The sequence below is a fragment of the Neofelis nebulosa genome, chromosome 1, assembly GCF_028018385.1.
Source record: "Neofelis nebulosa isolate mNeoNeb1 chromosome 1, mNeoNeb1.pri, whole genome shotgun sequence".
In the NCBI taxonomy this organism is placed as follows: Eukaryota; Metazoa; Chordata; class Mammalia; order Carnivora; family Felidae; genus Neofelis; species Neofelis nebulosa.
Window position 1 is genome coordinate 98,940,865 of NC_080782.1, and position 20,047 is coordinate 98,960,911.

At 42.8% G+C, this 20,047-nt stretch overlaps 1 protein-coding gene and 1 non-coding gene across 10 annotated transcripts; both read left to right on the forward strand.

Moving 5' to 3' along the window:
- The first annotated feature begins 5,889 nt into the window (after window positions 1-5,889).
- On the forward strand, window positions 5,890-19,510 carry ZBED3 (zinc finger BED-type containing 3). Of its 9 annotated transcripts, none has more exons than XM_058729081.1 (5): window positions 5,900-6,022; window positions 8,914-9,099; window positions 12,326-12,398; window positions 13,907-14,042; window positions 14,885-19,510. In XM_058729081.1, the coding sequence occupies exon 5, from the start codon at window positions 14,902-14,904 to the stop codon at window positions 15,604-15,606; it is 705 nt and encodes a 234-aa protein (XP_058585064.1). In that variant the 5' UTR covers window positions 5,900-6,022; window positions 8,914-9,099; window positions 12,326-12,398; window positions 13,907-14,042; window positions 14,885-14,901; the 3' UTR covers window positions 15,607-19,510. The 9 variants fall into 9 exon arrangements, with proteins under 9 accessions (XP_058585081.1, XP_058585059.1, XP_058585063.1 ...); XM_058729090.1 differs by lacking the exon at window positions 12,326-12,398 and adding an exon at window positions 12,437-12,475; XM_058729087.1 differs by having other exon boundaries at window positions 5,901-6,022; window positions 8,962-9,099.
- Window positions 12,062-12,199, forward strand: LOC131490041 (small nucleolar RNA SNORA47). The gene has a single exon (XR_009250919.1). It is a non-coding gene; the product is annotated as a small nucleolar RNA SNORA47 (small nucleolar RNA).
- Window positions 19,511-20,047: the final 537 nt, after the last annotated feature.

Consider the following 20,047-nt stretch of genomic DNA (forward strand, 5'->3'; position numbering starts at 1 on the left):
CATAAATCTTCAAGCAAAAAGCCAACCAATGAAAAAAGCATAAAATCTATGTGAACATTTTTTCTAAACATTAGATGGCAGAAAATGATAGACATAAAAAATGAAGAAGTTGGGTCTGAAAAAACCTAGAGGTGAGGATTGAATATAGTCTACTATATGGGAATAAGTTTTGTTACAAGTGTAATAGCAAGTATAAAATGAAAACATTATTTGAAAGACACATTTATAGTTAACAAACTAAGCCTCTTCATCTTGGTGTGCATTTCTTTCTTACTCTCCCTGTTGCTAGGGCCTCACTTCCCATGATCACCTCTCAGACCACCTGCATTCAGTTCTTGTCTCAGTCACTGCATTTGGGGGGACCAAAGCTAAGAGAGTAGGTACCAGAGTGGTCCCAGAAAGGAGAAGCTTAGAACCTCCAAACCTCAGGATGGGATTCTGGACCTGGGTTGTTTACCCACCTGATGGTAACAAGAACCCCATTTCTGGCTGTAAGGGAGTGATGATAACTCTTGGTGGGCTGTAACAGCAGAAGAAAGATTCTCACCTGTAATGGATTAAGATGAGGAACAGATGAAAGAGGAAATGTTGGTTTATTTGGTATCTTTGGCTGATTCTATAAAATATACACATCCAGAAGCAACTAGCCTGATATACCATTAGAACAACCTATTAAACGGTCAGCTAAGATGTCATTTAGGGAATATCCTGTAGGGATAGGGTGCTGTCCTCTAAGGTAAATTGTATGCATTAAATCAATGATTTATGGGTCTGTGTCCCCAATAACTAGAATACATGGGTTCTCAACACTGTGTATGCTTTCAAGCACCACAAAACCTGATGTCTATTAATATGGGTATTAAAAAGTAGCTAGATCAGAATGAAATCTTGACACTTGCAACAACACGGATGGAGCTAGAGAGTATAATGCTAAGTGAAATAAGTCAGAGAAAGACAAATACCATGTGATTTCACTCATATGTGGAACTCAAGAAGCAAAACAAATGAACAAAGAAAAAAAGAGACAAACCCAAAACAGACTCTTAACTCTAGAGAACAAACTGATGGTCACCAGAGGGGAGGTGGGTGGAGTGATGCGTGAAATAGGTGATGGAGATTAAGAGTACGCTTATCAAGATGAGCAATGAATAATGTATAGAATTGTCCAATTGCTGTACTGTACACATGAAACTAATATAACCCCGTATGTTAACTATACTGGAATTAAATAAGTAATGAAGTAAGTAAATAAATACTTTTTTAAAGGTAGCTAGATCATACCTGTCTCCCAATTCTCAGCTCTTCAAATTACCTTCCACTTTTCTCTAGGTCAGCTAAGCTGTAGTCCTCCTAAAAGAGTAATTCTGAGAACACTTTTCCAGTCAGTCTTCCCCATTCCATTCCCCATTCCAGCAACTCTGTTCTCCAAGTTCTGTGACTGATTTCTCTTGGCAAACTTTTCTTCCTCCTTTCCTTTTTCTCTTTTCTTCCCTCCTTTTTTCCTTCCTTTCTGCCTTCTTTCCTTCAAATTCTGCCAAGATGTATATAATTAAGAAAAAACTAAGTATTCCAGGGCATCAGGGCAAAAGGAAAATAAAAGATTAGCACAGGAACTGGTAGGTGTTACAAGTTGAATTGTGTATCCTTCCCCCTAGAAAAAGATATGTTGACGTCTTAAGTCCAGGTACCAAACCTGGGGTTATTTGGAAACAGAATGTTTGCAGATGTAATCAAGTTAAGGTGAGGTCATTAGATAGGGCTTAATCCAATATGACTGGGGTTTTTATAAGAAGGAAACCTGCATACAGACACACAAAGGAGATCATCATGTGCAAGAAAGGTGGAGACTAGAGTGATACAGCTGCAAAGAAAGCAAGGATGGCTGGCCACCACCACCAGAAGCTAGGAAGAAGCATGGAAGGATTTTCTCTACAGGTTTTAGAGGGACCATGGCCTTGCTGACACCTTGATTTTGGACTTATAACCTTCAGATCTATGAGAGAATAAATTCCCATTATTTAAGCCAATGAGTTTGTGGTACTTTGTTACAGCGGTGCTAGAAAACTAATAGAGTAGGCATCCCATATTTGACTCTTAGTCTCTTCCTAGCAGCTGAAGCAAGGAAACAGTTTGTGGAATGATCCACAGTGCCCACAGGATTAAATGGTCCTATTTGCTCAGGGGATGCACAGCTTTTTATGACACTGAGAGATCAGAGAATGGTCTCCTCTACATCCTACAGAAAAAAAAAAAAAAAAACACTGTAGGAATCAGTGGACAACATGTGGATGCATCATGACACTAGCCCCAATAAGAAATTTTATGCAGCTATTTCCTACAAGGTGCACATCTAGGAATCAAAAATGAAAAAGGAGACATTACCATCAACCTTGCAGAAATAAAAAAAAGTTAATTAAGGAATAATAAGCACAACTGTACATCAACACATTAGGCACCTTGGATGAAATGGACAAATTCCTAGAAAGATACAAACTACCAAAACTGACTCAAGAAGGAAGAGATGGGGGCACCTGGGTGGCTCAACCAGTTGAGTGTCCAACTCTTTATTGTGGCTCAGGTCGTGATCCCAGGGTCAAGGACTGGGCCCTATGTTGGGCTCCATGATGAGCGTAAAGCCTGCTTACAATTCTGTCTCTCCCTCTGCCTCTCTCCCCTACTTGGGCATACTCTCTCACTAAAATAAATTTTTTAAAAAAATTTAAAAAAGAAAAAAAGAAGGAAGAGACGATCTGAATAGACCTATAACAAGTGAAATGATTGAATTAATCAAAAAACTACTCATAAAGCCCAGGCCCAAATGGCCTCACTGTTGAATTCTACCAAACATTAAAAACAAACAAACAAACAAACAAACAAACAAACAACACCAGTTCTTTGCAAACTCTTCCAGAAAGGAGGAAAGAATACTTATCAACTCATTTTATGAGGCCAATGTTACTCTGACACCAAAACCAGACAAAAATGCCACAAGGAAACTACAGACCAAAAGCACATATAGAATGTACCAAAAGAGTATGGTCCAAGTACACAGCTCTATAATTTTATGTCTTTGAGGTAATTTCCATAAATAGTTTTCTCACAATGGGTTTTTGGTAAGGTCAGACAGCAGATTTCAAGGCTATAATCTTTGGCAAGCATCTGGTGAGTAAATATTCCATGTTACCAATGAAATGCAGGTCTTAATGCTTTGCCAACATCCAGAGGAGGGGACAGAAATGAGGTCTTCTGATGAAAACTAAATGTTATTTATTTATTGTTAAATGTACGATGGGGGCTCCTGGGTGGTTCAATCAGTTAAGGATCTGACTCTTGATTTCAGCTCAGGTCAAGATCTCACAGTTCAAAAGTTCAAGCCCCATGTCAGTCTCTGTCTGTGTCAGTGTGGAGCCCGCTTAGAATTCTCTCTCCCTCTTTCTCTGTCCCTACCCCACTCATATTCTCTCTCTCTCTCTCAAAATAAATAAGTAAACTTAAAAAAAAATAAATGCATGATGAAGGTTAGGGGAACTGCCACTACCAAAACAAGAATTGAAGAGCATTTTTCTTGCTGAAACTTGAAGAGTGTGGGGCAAAGAAGAAGAGTTATTAGGTATTTGAGAAATATTTTATAATTTATTTAAAAGTTAATTTAAAACTATAAGAAAGAGGTTTTAGATTATAAGAAAGTTTAGGCATTGAATCAAACACAGAAGACAAACAGACTCTGTTTCTCTGGACTTTGAAAATAAATCCAAAGCACATCTTGCTAGGATAACAAACATGTAATTTCAAGAGTCCAAATCCTACCCTTTTTCAAATTTTGGTTAAATGCTGCCAGTAAAAAAAAAAAAAAAAAAAAAAAAGGAGCTGTTCTCAAATTGGTGTGGCACTTGAATGTTTCCTCTTATATAACTTTCCACTTTCTTCTTGGAGTTGAATTTGTCTTACTGTCTTACTGAAGTATAATCTTCCTGAGGGCAGGAATGGTCTCTCAAATTTCCAGACTCCTACTCGGGTTTAGGACAGTGCTTTGTTCACAACCAGCACTTAGTAAAAACTATTCTATGAACTAATGAAAATATCATGTACCTCATTACCTGATCAGTCTAAAAAATGGATTTTTAAAGTACTCAAAGTAATAAAGCCTGTTGTTAGGGGCGCTGGGGTGGCTCAGTCGGTTAAGCATCTGACTTCAGCTCAGGTCATGATCTCATGGTCAGTGGGTTTGAGCCCTGTCAGCTCTGCTGACAGCTCAGAGCCTGGAGCCTGCTTTGGATTCTGTCTCCCTCTCTCTCTGACCCAGCTCACGCTCTGTTCTGCCTCTCAAAAATAAATAAACGTTAAAAATAAATAAATAAATAGGGGTGCCTAGGTGGCTCAGTTGGTTGAGCGCCCGACTTCAGCTCAGGTTATGATCTCACAGTCCATGAGTTCGGGCCCCGTGTCGGGCTCTGTGCTGACAGCTCAGAGCCTGGAGGCTGCTTCGTATTCTGGGTCTCCCTCGCTCTCTGCCCCTCCCCAACTCATGCTCTGTCTCTCTCTCTGTCAAGAATAAATAAACATTAAAAATTTTTTTTAATAAATAAAGCCTCTTGTTAAAAGGATTGCCAGATAACAATAAACTTTAAAATTTTGTTTATGAATTAAGCCATGAATAAGAGATGACTTAACCAGATTCATTTATACTAGTTACTATTCTTTTAAGCAGACATCCACAGCATTAAGTATCCTTCTGAGAAGAAAAACATTAACCTGATAGTTAATCTTCACATTGCAAAATTATCCCTTTGAAGACATCCAACCAGTCTCTTCTGAAACCATTCTTGGAATGGTAAGGAGAAATTCCATTAATAGGCTTTGAAACTTAGAAAAATGTCTAATTTATAGAAAAAATAAGGTTGAAAAAAAACTACTTGAACCAAAGCATATAAGTGGACTATATTATTGTAACCAAAAATTTCCTGTCCTCCTTTTAAGAGAATTATACAATCTCTGCCCATTGTCATATAACTTGCAAGGTTTCCTTTTGAGAGTGTACTTTCTGGCCCCACTGACAACAGGCTTTGTCATATGACTTGCTTTGGCCAATAAAATGTGAGCAGAACTGAGGTGCACAGAATGTGTTTTAAGTTTTAAGAGCAGCACCTACCAGTGGTGTATAAGAGCTGATTGTAACATTTCCAGAAATTTGGCAAGCCACTTGTTAAACTTGTTAACAGTAGCTTGTTAAAAGTAGCTTGAAATCAGCCATAGTGGGTTTTTACATCACAGGTGAGTATTTACATCATGGAAACAGCAAACACTACAAACTAGGACTCCTCTTCCCTCAAAGTTGATTCCAGCACGTGGTGAGGTGAGTGTGTCCCAAAAAAGTTGATCTTTGAACCTGGAGCCTGGAGTGAATGAAACTAGTGGAATAGAGCCAAAGATACCTGCAGCAGATATAATTTGCTTGAGAAATGAATCTTTGTTATTGTAAATCACTGAGTTGTAGGGGTTGTTACCTCAACATAATCCATGAAAAGGTGACTGATACCACTAGCTAGCGTTGTTAAGTTTTAGAGCACCAACGAGCCCAACCTTTATCTGTCCAGACCGTGGTTCAGTTGGCAACAACTTGAACCATCAGACTCCTTAAACCTGAAAAGATGCAAACTGCACTCAGACTCAAGATAGGAATCCAGGTCTTGGAAGGTTTATGTAAAAGTATAAAATAAAAATTACATTTTCTAAAAGCACTAAACAATTGTATCATTTTTAAACCTTGGCAACCACAAGTCTGTCACTCGTGGACCTGGATAGTTAAGGAGTGACTCCCCAGTCCTTTCCCCTATAGGCCACACGTTACCACCCCACTCCCACTTTTACCCCCAGAAGCGTGAATTGAACGCTGTGTCTTTAAGGGAGACGCGCGCAGTGGTTTCCGCACAAGACAAAATGTCTGCGAGGATCCTGGAGGCGACCGGGCGATCCCAGACTTCCAGCCCGCCTTCCGCTCCCGCCACGCTTCGGGGGTGATGGGGTGAGTGTGCGCCACCACGCATGCTGTGGCGCTCCCGGAGGCTGGGTCAGGGCGCGGCAGGCCAGGGGTGGGGGGAGGGGACCAGCCACAAGCCTCGGGGCCGCAGGTGAGCCTTCGACCCGCAAACGCCAGTGTCCGCTATTATCACAGACTGGCTGGTGCAGAGGCCGCCGGACGTGCCCTTCCTTCGCTGTGGTCAGGTTGTCCCCGGTGTAAAAGATGCGTGTGGCCCCAAAGTCTGAATAAAGGCACCGATCGGCTTCTTTTAGCACCTCATTTTTGCTCCTCCACAGTATCCCTTCAAAAAAGTTATTTGGGAATATCGAAAATCATCTGCTCTCCTTTTTAGTAAAATTGCCTTTTTTGCAGTCACACTTTTAACAGTGCAAGTGGTTGGTGCAACCAACAGTGCAAGCACCCTGTAGTGTGCTCTTTCTCTGAGATTATCTTAAGGTCTCAAATTTTGGAGAAGAGAAAATGGAATGCGAGCCAAATGCTCAAACAATCCCTGCCCCCACTTCCATGATGCTCAAACAAAAGAATTTTCTGATCCTCTCTGAGTACACAGGAGCAGTTTGCTGTAACTACTGACAGTAGCCAAATGCCCCAAGCTTACCAAGCAAAATTATTTTTCCTTCCATGAAAGAAAAAAATAACCACCATCCGAACTTCTAATTAGCCCAGACTACATGGATAGGGTGTTTAAGAGAAACTGTTGTAGAGCGAGCTTAATTAACATAATTAGGGTAATTATTTTATGCACTTCGCATTAATCTATTATTTGTACACCCTTTTTGGCCAAAAATAGCTTGAGGCAAAGGACAATAAAAAGTATACAACAATGTGTAAAATGGCCAAGAGCCAAAACAAGTAAATTCTCAATTAAAAATTCTTTGTTACAAAGGCCTTCAAAGTAGGACAGCTTTAAATTCTTCTAATTCATATCAAAGTATGCATTTTACAAGACAAAATGGATCAACACTCTTCTTTTCAGGAACATATGTATTAAAGTAGTGTAGGCCTGAACTAAAGGTCCACTTCAGGGTAGAAAATTTTCATTTAAAAAAATGCATTAATAGAGAATACATCAGAGCCTTTTAGCTAATGGTAGAGGTATCTAAGAGTTTGGCTTAAGACATGTAGAGAACATCTCTGACTCTCCATATAATTAGTTGTGGGTCCAGTAAATTTTTTTAAAGTCCATGTGTAACCTTTATCTAATATTTTCACACTTATCCCTTTCTTGCCTGAGCCAAGTATCTACACTTTACTTGGTTTTTAACTTCATCAAAGTCTTCAGCCTGGTGATTCCAGACTAGTTTTTCTAATTGTCTCGATTTGTTTATAAACAGATTAATTCATTAATTAATATTAGTAAACTAATATTTCTACAGAGATGGACAAGAAACAGATGAATGGTGTTTTCCTTGATATTTGGGTCAATTGTCAAGGCTAATTATTTGTTTTAATTATTATGTTCTGCTTTGATTAAAGTTACTGGTGGATGAAGTAAATGAAAATGTTTTTATTGTTTCCACACAAATCTATGTGGATTTTGCATTAGTGTTAATTTCTTACTAAAATCCAGGCTCAACCTACACATACTTGTTTGTAATCCTGCCAGATTAATCCATCTGAAGTGATTGGCCTTGGGTGTGGAAGGACAAATACAGCTGTAATTCATTTGTTATTCCCTTTTGAGAACATTGCCTGGTTCTTTGCCCTTTAGCTTGCCTAATATGTTGTCTATGTTCAGGTTTAAGTGTAAAATAAAAAAATTAGTTTGTTTTATAGGATGATTTTTAATGTTCCAGTCATGTTTTAATGTACATACACACATATTTACACAAATTACTCATCCAAGTTTTGATCTCCCTTATTCTCTATACTGGTATTCAGGGGGGTCATACTGAAGAATCTCCATTTTAATCTGATAGGTTTTGAGAAGACTGGAACTTCAGAGAACTGCAAATAAAACTTTAAATGCAGTTTGAAGTAATTCATGTGAATTTATTATCTTCCACAGACTTTAACTTCTTACCATCCCTTCCAAATAGTGGATACTCAAATGAAACTCCCTTTGGGAGAGAGCAGAGGGTGGTACACTACTACTCTCTCCTCTTCCATGAAATAACAAAAATCTGCTTTTCTTTCAGCTTTTTTCCCTCTGAAACCGGACTAAAAAACTTCTGTTCATTTCATGCTAGCCACTTTTTTTTTTAAGTTTACTTATTTATTTAGAGACAGAATGTGCACATGAGCTGGGAAGGAGCAAATAGGGAGGGAGAGAGAATCCCAAGCAGGCACCATGCTGTCAGCACAGAGCCCAACGTGGGGGTCGAACCCACAAACCCAAGAGATCATGACCTGAGCCAAAACCAAGAGTCAGAGGCTGAACCAACTGAGCCACCCAGGTGCCCCTAGCTACTTTCATTTAGCATCAAGAAATTTTATTTTAGGAGCACCTGTCTGGCTCAATTGGTAGAGCACCCGACTCTTGATCTCAGGGTCTTGAGTTCAAGCACCATGTTGGGCATGGAGCCTAGTTAAAAAAAAAAAAAAAAAAAAAAGAAGAAGAAATTTTATTTTAAAATATCAGCTGGAGGGCACCTGGGTGGCTCAGTCGGTTAAGTGTCTGACTCTTGATTTTGGCCCAGATTATAATCTCAGGGTTTGTGAGATCGAACCCCATGTCAGGCTCTGTGCTGACAGCATGGAGCCTGCTTGGGATTCTGTCTCCCTCTCTCTGCCCCTCTCCCACTCATGCTCTTGCTTTCTCTCAAAATAAATAAATAAACTTAAAAAAATAAAATATGAGCTTGGTCTAGTTATAAGACTAAAGAACTTGGTGAGAGTTAGCACTAGTGGCAATGTGTTTTTGGGCCCTGAAGGAGGTGGAAAGGGAAGAGATGCTGAAGCAGGAATCTCTGCATGAACAGTTGTATAGGGCCCCCAAGGCCTACCCTTTCCCCAGCATGGACACCGTGTGATGGAATTCACCCTCATGAGTGAACACTGCTCTGACCTTTACCACCTGTATCAGAATTATTGCTGGAAGCATCTCTCCTCACCAGACGGTAAGCTTCTGGAGGGGATGGATTATGTGGGTCTTCTCTTGGCATCCTGGGTAGTAAGCCCTTGCCTGACCCTGAGCAGGTGCACAATGAGCAATTTGAATGAGAATGGATGGAGTGAATGGATGTAAGCAAAATAATCACATTCACTGGCACCTTTCTTATAATTTAAAAACTGTTTAAGCAGAAGAGCACCTAGGTGGTTCAGTCTGTTGAGCGTCCTACTTTGGCTCAAGTCATGATCTCCTGGTTCATGGGTTCGGGGCCCATGTTGGGCTTTGTGCCAACAGCGAGGAGCCTGCTTTGGATTCTGTCACCCTCTCTGTGCCTCCCTCACTCATAGGTGTATATTGTCTGTCTTTCAAAAATAAACATAAAAACAAAACAAAAAAACCACCTCTGTCTTAAAAAAAAAAAACTAAGGAAAAATTTAGGGAGTTCTTATTTTTCATTTTCTTCATATTAGCTAACCATAAGTTAATAGGTGTGTGTTTCTGTTGGGTACTTGGTAAGGAAGAAATGCATATCAAAGGGCTCCAGGAAACCAGACCTCCCCATCAATTTTTTTTTCCTCCATCATTTTCTACCTGAGAGGTGAGCAACCTAATTTGCATGCAGGTCAGTTTAGGAAATGAAAATAAATTTGGTTGGGGAGGGAAGGTGGATCTGTGATTCTTTGTTTTTTATATTCAAAAACCCTCAAGGGAATTCTTCCAACTTAAACTACCTATTGTAGTGAATAATACAATGTCAAAGAGAGACATAACACTGCCTTTAGCTACTAAGATCTTAATGGGGGCATGTATGAACAGTAAATGCTGGTAGCTTCTTTTTGCTCATGCCTTGAATTTATACGATATAGCACTGGAGAGTCCAACAGTGAGATCATCTGCATTATTTGATTTCAGCCACCAGTTTAGAGGCAGATAATCTTATCATTTCCCATGACAGATGGGGAGATTGGGACTTGGTGAGCTGGGCCTAAGAAAAGTAGAGTCAGGTCATTACATTGAATGCAGTGTCCCTTGAGTGCCTGCCTGTGCTAGGGAGATGAGTGAGGTGTGGATCGAGACTCTCCTTCTGCTCAGGCAGGGCACAGCAAACCACCTGATATCTAGCAACCCTCCACACTGGGTTCCTTCCACGGCCAGATGGAAGCACCCTATGCCCCACAGGACTGATCCTCCAGTCTCCATAGTTAAGGTTGCTTAGCCCAGCCTGAGCTCACATACCCAAGGATTGTTTCATTAAATTATTTTGTATTTATGCTGTCACGAGCACTCTGTGAAGGCATGTACACAAGTTCTGTCTTTCCACAATGTCAGCTTTTAATAATAAAGCAAGGTTAACATAATTGTAAAGCAGATTCAGAATTCCAAACTCAAAGACCTTTCACTACGCATTTAACTTGGCGTCGTACATGACACGCAAAACAAGAAAGATACAGTAAGGGTAAGTTAATGAATGAAATGCGAAGTCAGTCCATGAGCACACAGCTGGGATGAGGCCTTGACCAGTATGGGTCCACTCAGCGCTTCCTGCTTACTGTGTTCAAGCAGTGGAGGATCTCCATCACTTTCAGAGATCAAACGAGCAGAGCCTTCAGTGGCAGTTGCCTGATGCCAGTGGGACATGGAAGGGTCAGCATCTGGAGAATCTGGCAGTTTGCCTCAACAATCTTCCCTTTTTAAACAAGTTTCATCAGTCTAGCCCTTTCAGACTTCTTCTGGGTCTAAAGATTATCGGTTCTCGGTTCTTCCAGGCTCCCTTGGTTTTGCTGGTTATCAGTTCTGGGTGCCCCCAGGCTGTTAACAGTTCTAGCAGTATCTGTTCTCAGCTCATCACCCTTGTCTGCTTTCTTGATTCATTACATCCTTGCCTGACATGAGTGACTCCATCTTGCTCTCTACATATGTACAGACCCTGCCATATATGTAGTCTACCTAAATGTGTCCATAGATGTGCATGCTTTCTTAGTACCTTTTTTCCTCTTTTGTGTTGGATGCTTCCCTTTCTCCTTTCACACTAGCTACCACACCCTCAACCGTCCCTCAACCAACCGTGTATCTCCTTATTTTTCTTCAGATATATATAAAATCTTAATATATCCTACACAGATCTATATATTATTTAATAATAATGACATATTATACATACTTCATCTGACTTTTCTCCCTGTAGAATTCCTCCAGAAATCCCTCTAGGTCATCTAGCAGAGTTCCAATCCATGCTTTGAATGGCTGCACAAAATTCCCTGGTGTGAACACATTATTTACCCAGCTATTCTCTGACAGGTGTTCCCACGTTTCCAGTTTTTTGACATCCCAGATAATACTGTAGTAAATATCCTAATACATTACTTTACGTATTAGTACTTTTAGTTCTACAGAATAGATTCCCAGGAGTGGATCCCTGATTATATTTATTTTTAATTAATAGAAATTGCCAGATTGCTTTCCTAAAAGCCTTCACATCTCCACTAGTAATGTATGAACGTATCCTTTTCTTTGCCTCCCTTCTAGCTTTGACTGACAGACCTCTTCATTTTTGTTAGTGCGACGGATCTGAAACCTTATTGTTACTTTAATAGCACTTCCCTGAATAGAAGTGATGTGTATCTCTTCACATATTTCTTGGCCATCTAATTTTGTTCTTAGGTCATTTGCCTATTCATATTTCTTGCCCATTTTTTTATTGGGTTATTTGTCTTTTTCTTGACAGTTTGTTAGAGCTCTTTGTGTATTAGGGTTGTGACTGAAGATGCTAACTAAGGGTTCTCTTCCAAGCCAAGATGGTTGGCTAGGAGGCTTCCCTCCCTCTGCACTGTAGGAAAAGTTGAAACAAGCTGAGGGGTTGTTTAGCAGAACTAGGAAGGCTGTTATGACTTGTGGCCACAGACTGCTGGTCACCGTTTAGATACTTAGTCTGAACAGAAGACTGTATTGAACTAGAATGTAGCCGTATGCGGAGGACTGAGAAGGTGAGGCAGTTCAGTACTGTGCTGCCTTCCACCGGTTAAGACCTCCGAGAGCGAAGGCCTGCCAAGGCAGAGGATGTCCCTCTGCTGCCCTTGGAGGGGCAGCGCTGTGCTGGCCGACATTTGTAGTGCTGCTTGTCCATGGCTCAGATGAGGCAGTCCATTAAGTCTAAGTCCACTAAGTCTTAATTCTGATTAAGACATCAGAATCAGTGCTTCTCACTCTTGTTTCTACCTTCACTCTTATAACAGATGGCATTCATGTATGTGGCACTCCTCTGGGCATCCCAGATTTTGAAGAAACCCAGAGACATCTTGCAGGGAGGTAAAGCATGACTAATTGTTCACCTCTGGTACTTTTAGGGGCACTTCAGTAATGATCACTCTCAGAGTGTGGCACAGGTAAGACAGTCTACAGCTTATGCATAGTTTTCAACCCTCAGCTCAAGAAAGCATATCAGAATTCAAAGTAATAGTCTTGATATTCTAGAATACCTTTAAATCTCTTTTAATTTATAAAAAAACAAGGATTCATAATACTATTCTCTCCACTTCTGTTTATGTTTAGCAATAAAACAAGGAACTCTGAAAAGAGAAGATTCCAATGTAGACGAAATGGAATTCTAAAAAAAAATTTTTTTAGGTAAATTTGGGTAACAAAAACAAAGTCTAATACTAAAATCTGGTCTGTTGACTACCCATAATGTTATATAACCATAATGTTTACTAAGCGTAAAGAAAATTATCCTTGAAAGTGGTCTGTAACTCCCCTCCTCATCCTATTACTCCCTTTTTGTGGACTTCAGGGATTTAGTAAATCTCTTGGAGGAAGTCTAGCCTTTAATTTTTAAAGATGTTTTATAATAATTGGCCTTCATGAGTAACCATATTCAAATCAATGCCTAATGTATCAGAAGATACGTAAATAGCTATTTCTTTTGTTAGAAGAAGCCTGGTACTTACTTGTCTTTTTTGATGATTCTGGTAAATTCCTTCTTTTTTTAAAAATACGAGCGATATGTTAAAGGTCATGCCTGAGCCTGATTAGACTTGCTTGGTGGGGGAAAAGTGAGCTTTGGAAAACCGTAATGTATCTGTAACAAGAATCTTAGCAATTGAAATAAAAGCTTACGCTAAACACTACTGCTATGATAGCAACTTATTTTTCCAACTTTGCCTTCCATCATTCCCAGTTAACGTTTAACCAAAAAGATTCTGGAACTTTATTACCTCCACTGCTGCTGGCTCAAAGCCTGACAGTATGAATGGGCACTGACTATCTCACGGCACATCTTGGCCTTGATATTCCCCCTGAAATAAATTCTCAGAAGAGCTCCAAGTCTTCCACGTGCTCTCTTACTATTTTTAAAGTTCCAGAACAAAGTTGTTTAGAATCACACATTTGGTCCTTTGTGAAGCTGCTTTCGGAAGAATCAACTTCACCTTTTCTATTCCCCCTTGGTTGGTAGGTTATTGCTATGATAAATTGTTTTAACAGAAAAGACTTTGCAGTGACAGTCATTGGGTTGTGTTTGGATCCTTTTAACAACATACACGTTGGACAGAGCAAGTAGCTCTTACTTTTCTTTATTTTCTTCCTTCATTAAAAGTAGTGATCAAGCCTTTTATCTTTTAAATATATAGAAGGGAACACTGCATTGTGATGAGCAATAAAGAAAACAAATTTTGTTTTGTAACTGGAGCACCTGTGACAGGGTCAGAAAAACATGAACACTCGAACATGGTGCTAGCCAGCATTTCTAGTATCTATGTTTAGGGAGCGGTTTGCTGAATTTCTTTTACTCACTGCCTGTCCTCTGAATTTACTCCTAGCACTGCTGATGGTTCTTCAGAACTCAGGATTCCTGCTCAGTGTGTCCACCTGAGAACTTACATTGGCTGGAAACCATGAGGCAATGACAGGGACCCCCCAAGGCGGACAGGACATGGCCTAATACCTAATTTAAAGGTAACGATTTAGAAAACTGCTTTGTATTTTTGTTTTCCTAAAGACATACATTTTTAAAACTAAAGTTTTAGTGGTTTTTAGTGCTGCCATTTTCCTCATAAGCACGTTGTTTTTAAATTCACACAACAAAGACTTATTTTGAAAAAAGTTCCCTCATTGAGAGGTTTTTAAAAAGCTGTTCAACTGGCACTTTCACCCCTAAAGTGTAAGAAACACATTTTTCATTCCCAAAGCTTTCTTGTCAGCTCGTTTCTACAGTTTGTTCCCTAACACTAAGAGAAGAAAACAAAACGGAGCCTTGCTCTTGTTCTGAAAAGGCAGTACATTTTTAAGAAGAAAAGGAAAGGGGCGCCTGGGTGGCTCAGTCGGTTAAGGCTGTGAGCTCAGCTCAGGTCATGATCTCACAGTTCATGAGTTCGAGCTCATGTGGGGCTCTGTGCTGACAGCTCCGAGCCTGGAGCCTGCTTCGGATTGTGTCTTTCCCCCTCTCTGCCCGTGTCCCGCTCACGCTCTCTCAAAAATAAATAAAAGCATTAAAAAAAATAAAAAGTTAAAACTCATACATACAAGAGCACTTATTTAGCTGGTTTTTCCACTGAAGAAGCTTGGCTTCCCAGTTTTTAGTGTAACTACCCGCTAGCTGCGGACCCACGTGATTTTGAAGAGCGTTCCTAGTTCAGGGAAGAAGGCCTGGACACGTTGAACATTTTCTGAGGAATAAACAGTTAACACTGAAAAAGCACCCCAGGTACTACCCGAACGGAAGGGGTTTCCTCAGTTGTGAGCGTGTGTGTGTGTGTGTGGCTGGCGGCTGCCCTTACCTGTTTCTCCCTCGAACGCAGACGCCGCCGCGGAGAGAATGAGGAGTGACGAGCCGACGACGCCCATGGAAGACAGCGGCGCGCCGGACGACGCTACGGCGCAGGGCGGCCCGTGTCCCGGCCTGGCCCCGGCCCCTCCCGGCCGCCTGGGGGCGCCCTACTGCGAGGCCTGGGGCTACTTTCACCTGGCCCCCGCGCGCCCGGGCCACGCGGCGGGCCAGTGGGCCACCTGCCGGCTGTGCGGGGAGCAGGTGAGCCGCGGCCCGGGCTTCCACTCGGGCACCCCGGCGCTGTGGAGGCACCTCAAGAGCGCGCACCGACGGGAGCTGGAGAAGAGCTCCGCCCGCAGCTCGCCGGCCGCCGCCCCGGGCCCGCTGCCGCCGCCGCCGCCGCCTCCTCGCGGGCCCTCGGCCGAGGGCGACTGGGCGCGCCTGCTGGAGCAGATGGGCGCGCTGGCCGTGCGCTGCAGCCTGCGCGAGCGCGAGCTGGCGCGGCGCGAGGCGGCGGTGGAGCAGGGCGAGCGCGCCCTGGAGCTGAGGCGCAGGGCCCTGCAGGAGGAGGAGCGCGCGGCGGCCCAGACGCGGCGGGAGCTGCAGGCCGAGAGGGAGGCGCTGCAGGGGCGGCTGCGGGAAGTGAGCCGCCGCGAAGGCGCCCTGGCCTTGGCCTCTACTCCGCTGCAGACTCCGCTCAAAGAAGAGCCCTTGGGGGAGAGGTACGGCTACATAATTACCAAGGTCCTGTAGGTCTGGGCCGCTTTCCACTCCCAACCCCTACGGTGCCAGCGCTACTCCATGAGTGGTCCACGGATCAGCCTCACCTGGGAGCTGAATCTCAGGCCCACCAAGATCTGCAAATGTGGACCCTTGAGAAGCACTTAGGAAACCAGAGCAGAACCAAAAATCACTTAATGCTCTGTGCCTCGCCACGCCTCGGGATGCCTGGGAGCACCAGCTCCAGGGGCCTCCTTTGCTGTTGGGCTTCGGTGCAAGGAGGTGGTTTTCCTGCAACTCCTCTTGGAAGGACAGCTCCGTCCTATATTACCCGGAGTCCTGTAACTTCCATATGTACCAAAGACTGCCACACCACGTGGCTGGACACCCGCCAGGGCAACCCAGGGTGGAGGGAGCACGGAAATGAGGATCGAGCGTTTTATCCAAGGAGAGTTTTATTCGTTTCCTCATGAATAAATCTTTGGCAAGTTGGCTTTGCCAGGCACGAGGTTCTGAAAAGGGGGCCATTTAGCCTCCACAACTGTTCTTTACCCTGTCATCCTAGTGCCTCATCAGAGCAATCTGGGAGAACTCCTGTTTGCTCCCCAGCTTGAAGAGAGCGCACCCCAGCTGTTCCCTTTCCGTTTAAGACCCAGTGGCAGCTGTGGTGCGTTTGTGCCTTACGCTTCCTTACTAGCAAAACATGAGCTCCTCCCTCCTTAGGAAGGGAGCTTGGTTCCCCACAAAACAGTCCTCACTTCTGGGCCACAAGAGAAGACATCTCTCCCATCTGAGGTCACCTTTACTTCTTCCCGTTTGCATCCATTCCTCTTCCACCTTTACTGGACCTTTGCTCCATTACCGTTTCTTCTTTCCTCTGACTCATTCCCTCCCTTCCCCAGACTACTCTGGTTCCTCAGCAACAAGTCTCCCCTTGTACTAAAAAGAAAGATTTGCCCAGCTTGACTGTCCCCAGCTTAACACTACCCAAGAGGGGTCCAGTTATCCTTGCTGCCTGTATTTCCTCCCCATACTTAAGTCCTTTCCTGGAGGTCAGCTTCCCATTCTACACTGGACCCGTAAGCTGAATATAATTTGTTTTCAGCCTTCATCTTGCTAGTAAAATGAACACCCACATATACCCTCCACCTAGACTGAACACTTGTTAACATATTGCCTTATTTTCTCTGCCCTCTATCCCAAACATACATGGCATTTCATCCTGAAGTATTTCAGTCTATATATCCTAATAGCTTCTAATACAGAGTCCTTAATCAAAATTCCCCATTGTCTCAAAAATGTCTTTTTATCTTTCTTACAAAACAGGGTCCAATCAAGGTTCATACATTACTTTTTGATAACTTTAGTCTCTTTTAGTCTAGAATAGCTCCCTTATTACTTTTTTTTCCATGACACTTTTTTTTTTTTAACATTTATTTTTGAGACAGAGCATGAACGGGGGAGGGCCAGAGAGAGGGAGACACAGCATCTGAAACAGGCTCCAGGCTCTGAGCTGTCAGCACAGAGCCCAACGCGGGGCTCGAACTCACGGACCGCGAGATCATGACCTGAGCCGAAGTCGGCCGCTTAACTGACTGAGCCACCCAGGCGCCCCTCCATGACACATTTTGAGAGTCCCAGCCCTCTGGCTTCTAGAATGCCCTTTATTCTGGGTTTGTCTGATTGTTTCCTTAAGCCAATTTATGCGCGCATTCGTGGCTCACCTGCCTCTGTGCCAGTGACTCCTGACTACCTCCAGCCTCACGTTTTCTTCCCAAGTTCTGCCCTTCATGTCCAATCCCTGCTGTGTGTCTCTATCTCTGTATAGCGTGCCACTGCAGATGGAAAGGGCAAATCTCTTCAGTTCCACATCCCCACCCCTCACCCGATTATAACATTTATGGGGCTCTGAGAAAGTATTAGGTATATACTGCACACTGTACATGTACCATCCGACTCTATTCTCACAGCAGCTCCTTGAGGAGGTAATACTGTGCCCACTTACAGCTAAGGAAACGGAGATAGGGGCTAAGTAGGTTGTAAGTAGTAGCTTTGAGATCCAAATTCAGTCTATACCTCCAGATGCCCTGTTCCTAGCTGCTGCACCATCTCCCTTGCTAGTCACTGTGTGGACACCAGTTTCCTCCCTAATTCCAGGTATACTGGCACCATGTGCCAGAGCTGTGCCAAATGCTTTAGAATAAGTGCATGGGCAGCAACTCCATGACCTAATTATTCTTATGCCCATTTTGTAGAGGAAGAGACAAGCTCAGGGAACTAAGTAATGATGAGGGAGAGTGGGATTTGAATTCATCTCACTGAGGGACACCTGGGTGGCTCAGTTGGTTGAGCATCCTACTCTTGATTTTGGCTCAGGTCATAATCCCAGGGCTGTGGAATCTGTGTTGGGCTCTGCTGAGCATGGAGCCTACTTAAAATTCTCTTTCCCCCTCTATCCCTCTCCCCCACTCACACTCTCACTCTCTCTAAAAGAAGAAAAGAAAAAAGGTTTGAATTCATCTCCCTCAATCCTAGGCCCCTAATGTACTGAGGCTATTTCTATAAAGTGTCACACCTGTCTTCCTTCTGATGCCACCTGCTAAGATCAAGCCTCACTTAGCATTCATCTGGGGTTCATCTTCCCATCCTCGTCTTCCCCAATTGCCCCCTTCCTAACACTCAGCTTGGCCAAAGGAACTGTTCTAAGCCAACGTTGATTATATCACAATTCCTGCTCAAAGCCCCCACCCCCAGCCCCATCACCCATCGTTAAGCTTCAACTTTGTGGCCTGACATTCAAGTGCCCCCACCCTGGTGCCAGTCTTATCTGTCCCTTCCCCTACATGTACTGTATGCTCCAGCCAAACTAGACTCTTTGTTCTTCCTGACGTGTCCTGTTCTTATGGCCTTCCCTCCACTTAAAATGCCCCCTCAAACTCTGAGTATGAAAAATCCCACCCATTACAAAGACCATGCTCAAATTTGACTGCCTGCATGTAGCTTTCCTTGATTTCTAATTTAGAGACGATTCTTTACTTCTCTGGGTTCATGGCATTTTGTATGTAAATGTCCATTATTGGGCTGTTTGGTTTGAATCCAATCAATTATACTAGTATGTCATTATCAGGAATGTTTTTCTTAAAACATTTTTTTTTTCATTACACAAGTAATACAAATGCAATGCCCCAATCTAGGAAGAAATCAGAAAACAACAATCCCCCAGGGAGCCTGGGTGGCTCAGTCAGTTAAGCCTCTGACTCCAGCTCAGGTCATGATCTCACAGTCCGTGGGTTTGAGCCCCTCATCAGGCTCTGTGCTGACAGCTCAGAGCCTTGGAGCCCGCTTCAGATTCTGTGTCTCCCTCTCTCTCTCTGCCCCTTCCTAGCTCACACCCTTTCTCTCTCTCCTTCAAAAATAAACATTAAAAAAAAAATTAAAAAAACAAAACAATCCCCCAAAGTCTTGTCATCTTAGTAAAACTTCTGTAAACTTTTTAATGTATTTTATTCTTTTGTATTTCATAATTTTTACATTATTCTAATAATAGTATGTTATTTCTATTAAGTATTGAAATTTAACTTCTTCACGTGGATTTGAAAGTTGGGCTATACTATAGGAATTTGAATTTTTAGAAGGGAAAAAAAGCTTCTACCAATGTTACTCTTCTATTCCACCAACTGTTAGAACCGTTAATACCAGCAAAGACTGAGTTTTAGAATTTTAACTGCCTCCTCAAGAAAGATGACTAATGGGAGCACCAGTAGCCTCTGTTTAGGGGACGGGGGAACAATATCAGGGGCCTGATTAACTTAGTGCTGGTTGTGGGAGAGATTTACTTTCTCTTTTATATACTTCTGCCTTGTTGTACTTTTTTTATACCAAGCATGAATTACTTTTATAATCAAAAATAAAATAATTCACATTTCTCAAATGAGAACTCGTGACCATCAGCTTTCTACTTCCTTAGTTAAAATAAACAAAACCTCCAATACAAGGACTGATGTAATCCCCACTTCTAGAAAAGCCTAGAAAGAAATGCAGCCCTTGTCTGGTCTATCATTTGACAGAGGGGGGAAAAAGAAGCCCCAGGGTGGCTTGCTCTCAATCAGAAGACTGCAGCTATGGTGGTTCACCTGACTCCAACCTCAATAGATACTGTGCCTCTTTGGCCTTGAGGACTTATGCTGGCTTGTCCAGCAAAGCATGAGGGCTGTCAGGACTCATAAGCCTGCATTGGCCTCTCTGCCTGTGACACAGTCGGCTCACAGAGTTATCACTGGCAATGGGTGATAGGGACACACCTTGCCTATATTGGCCGGGCTTCCCTGACTTAAGTGCCTGGGCTTACTAAGAGCGTCATCCAGGTGCTGCCTTTGAGAGCAATGCACACAGTGGCGAGGTGGGTGGCTGGAATGGGGGTACACAATGCCCTGAACCCAACTCCTGAAGGCCTGCCATGATGTAAAGTGATCAG

Coding starts and splice junctions, on each gene's coding strand:
- ZBED3 (XM_058729098.1), top strand. CDS start 14,902: ATGAGGAGTGACGAGCCGACGACGCCCATGGAAGACAGCGGCGCGCCG.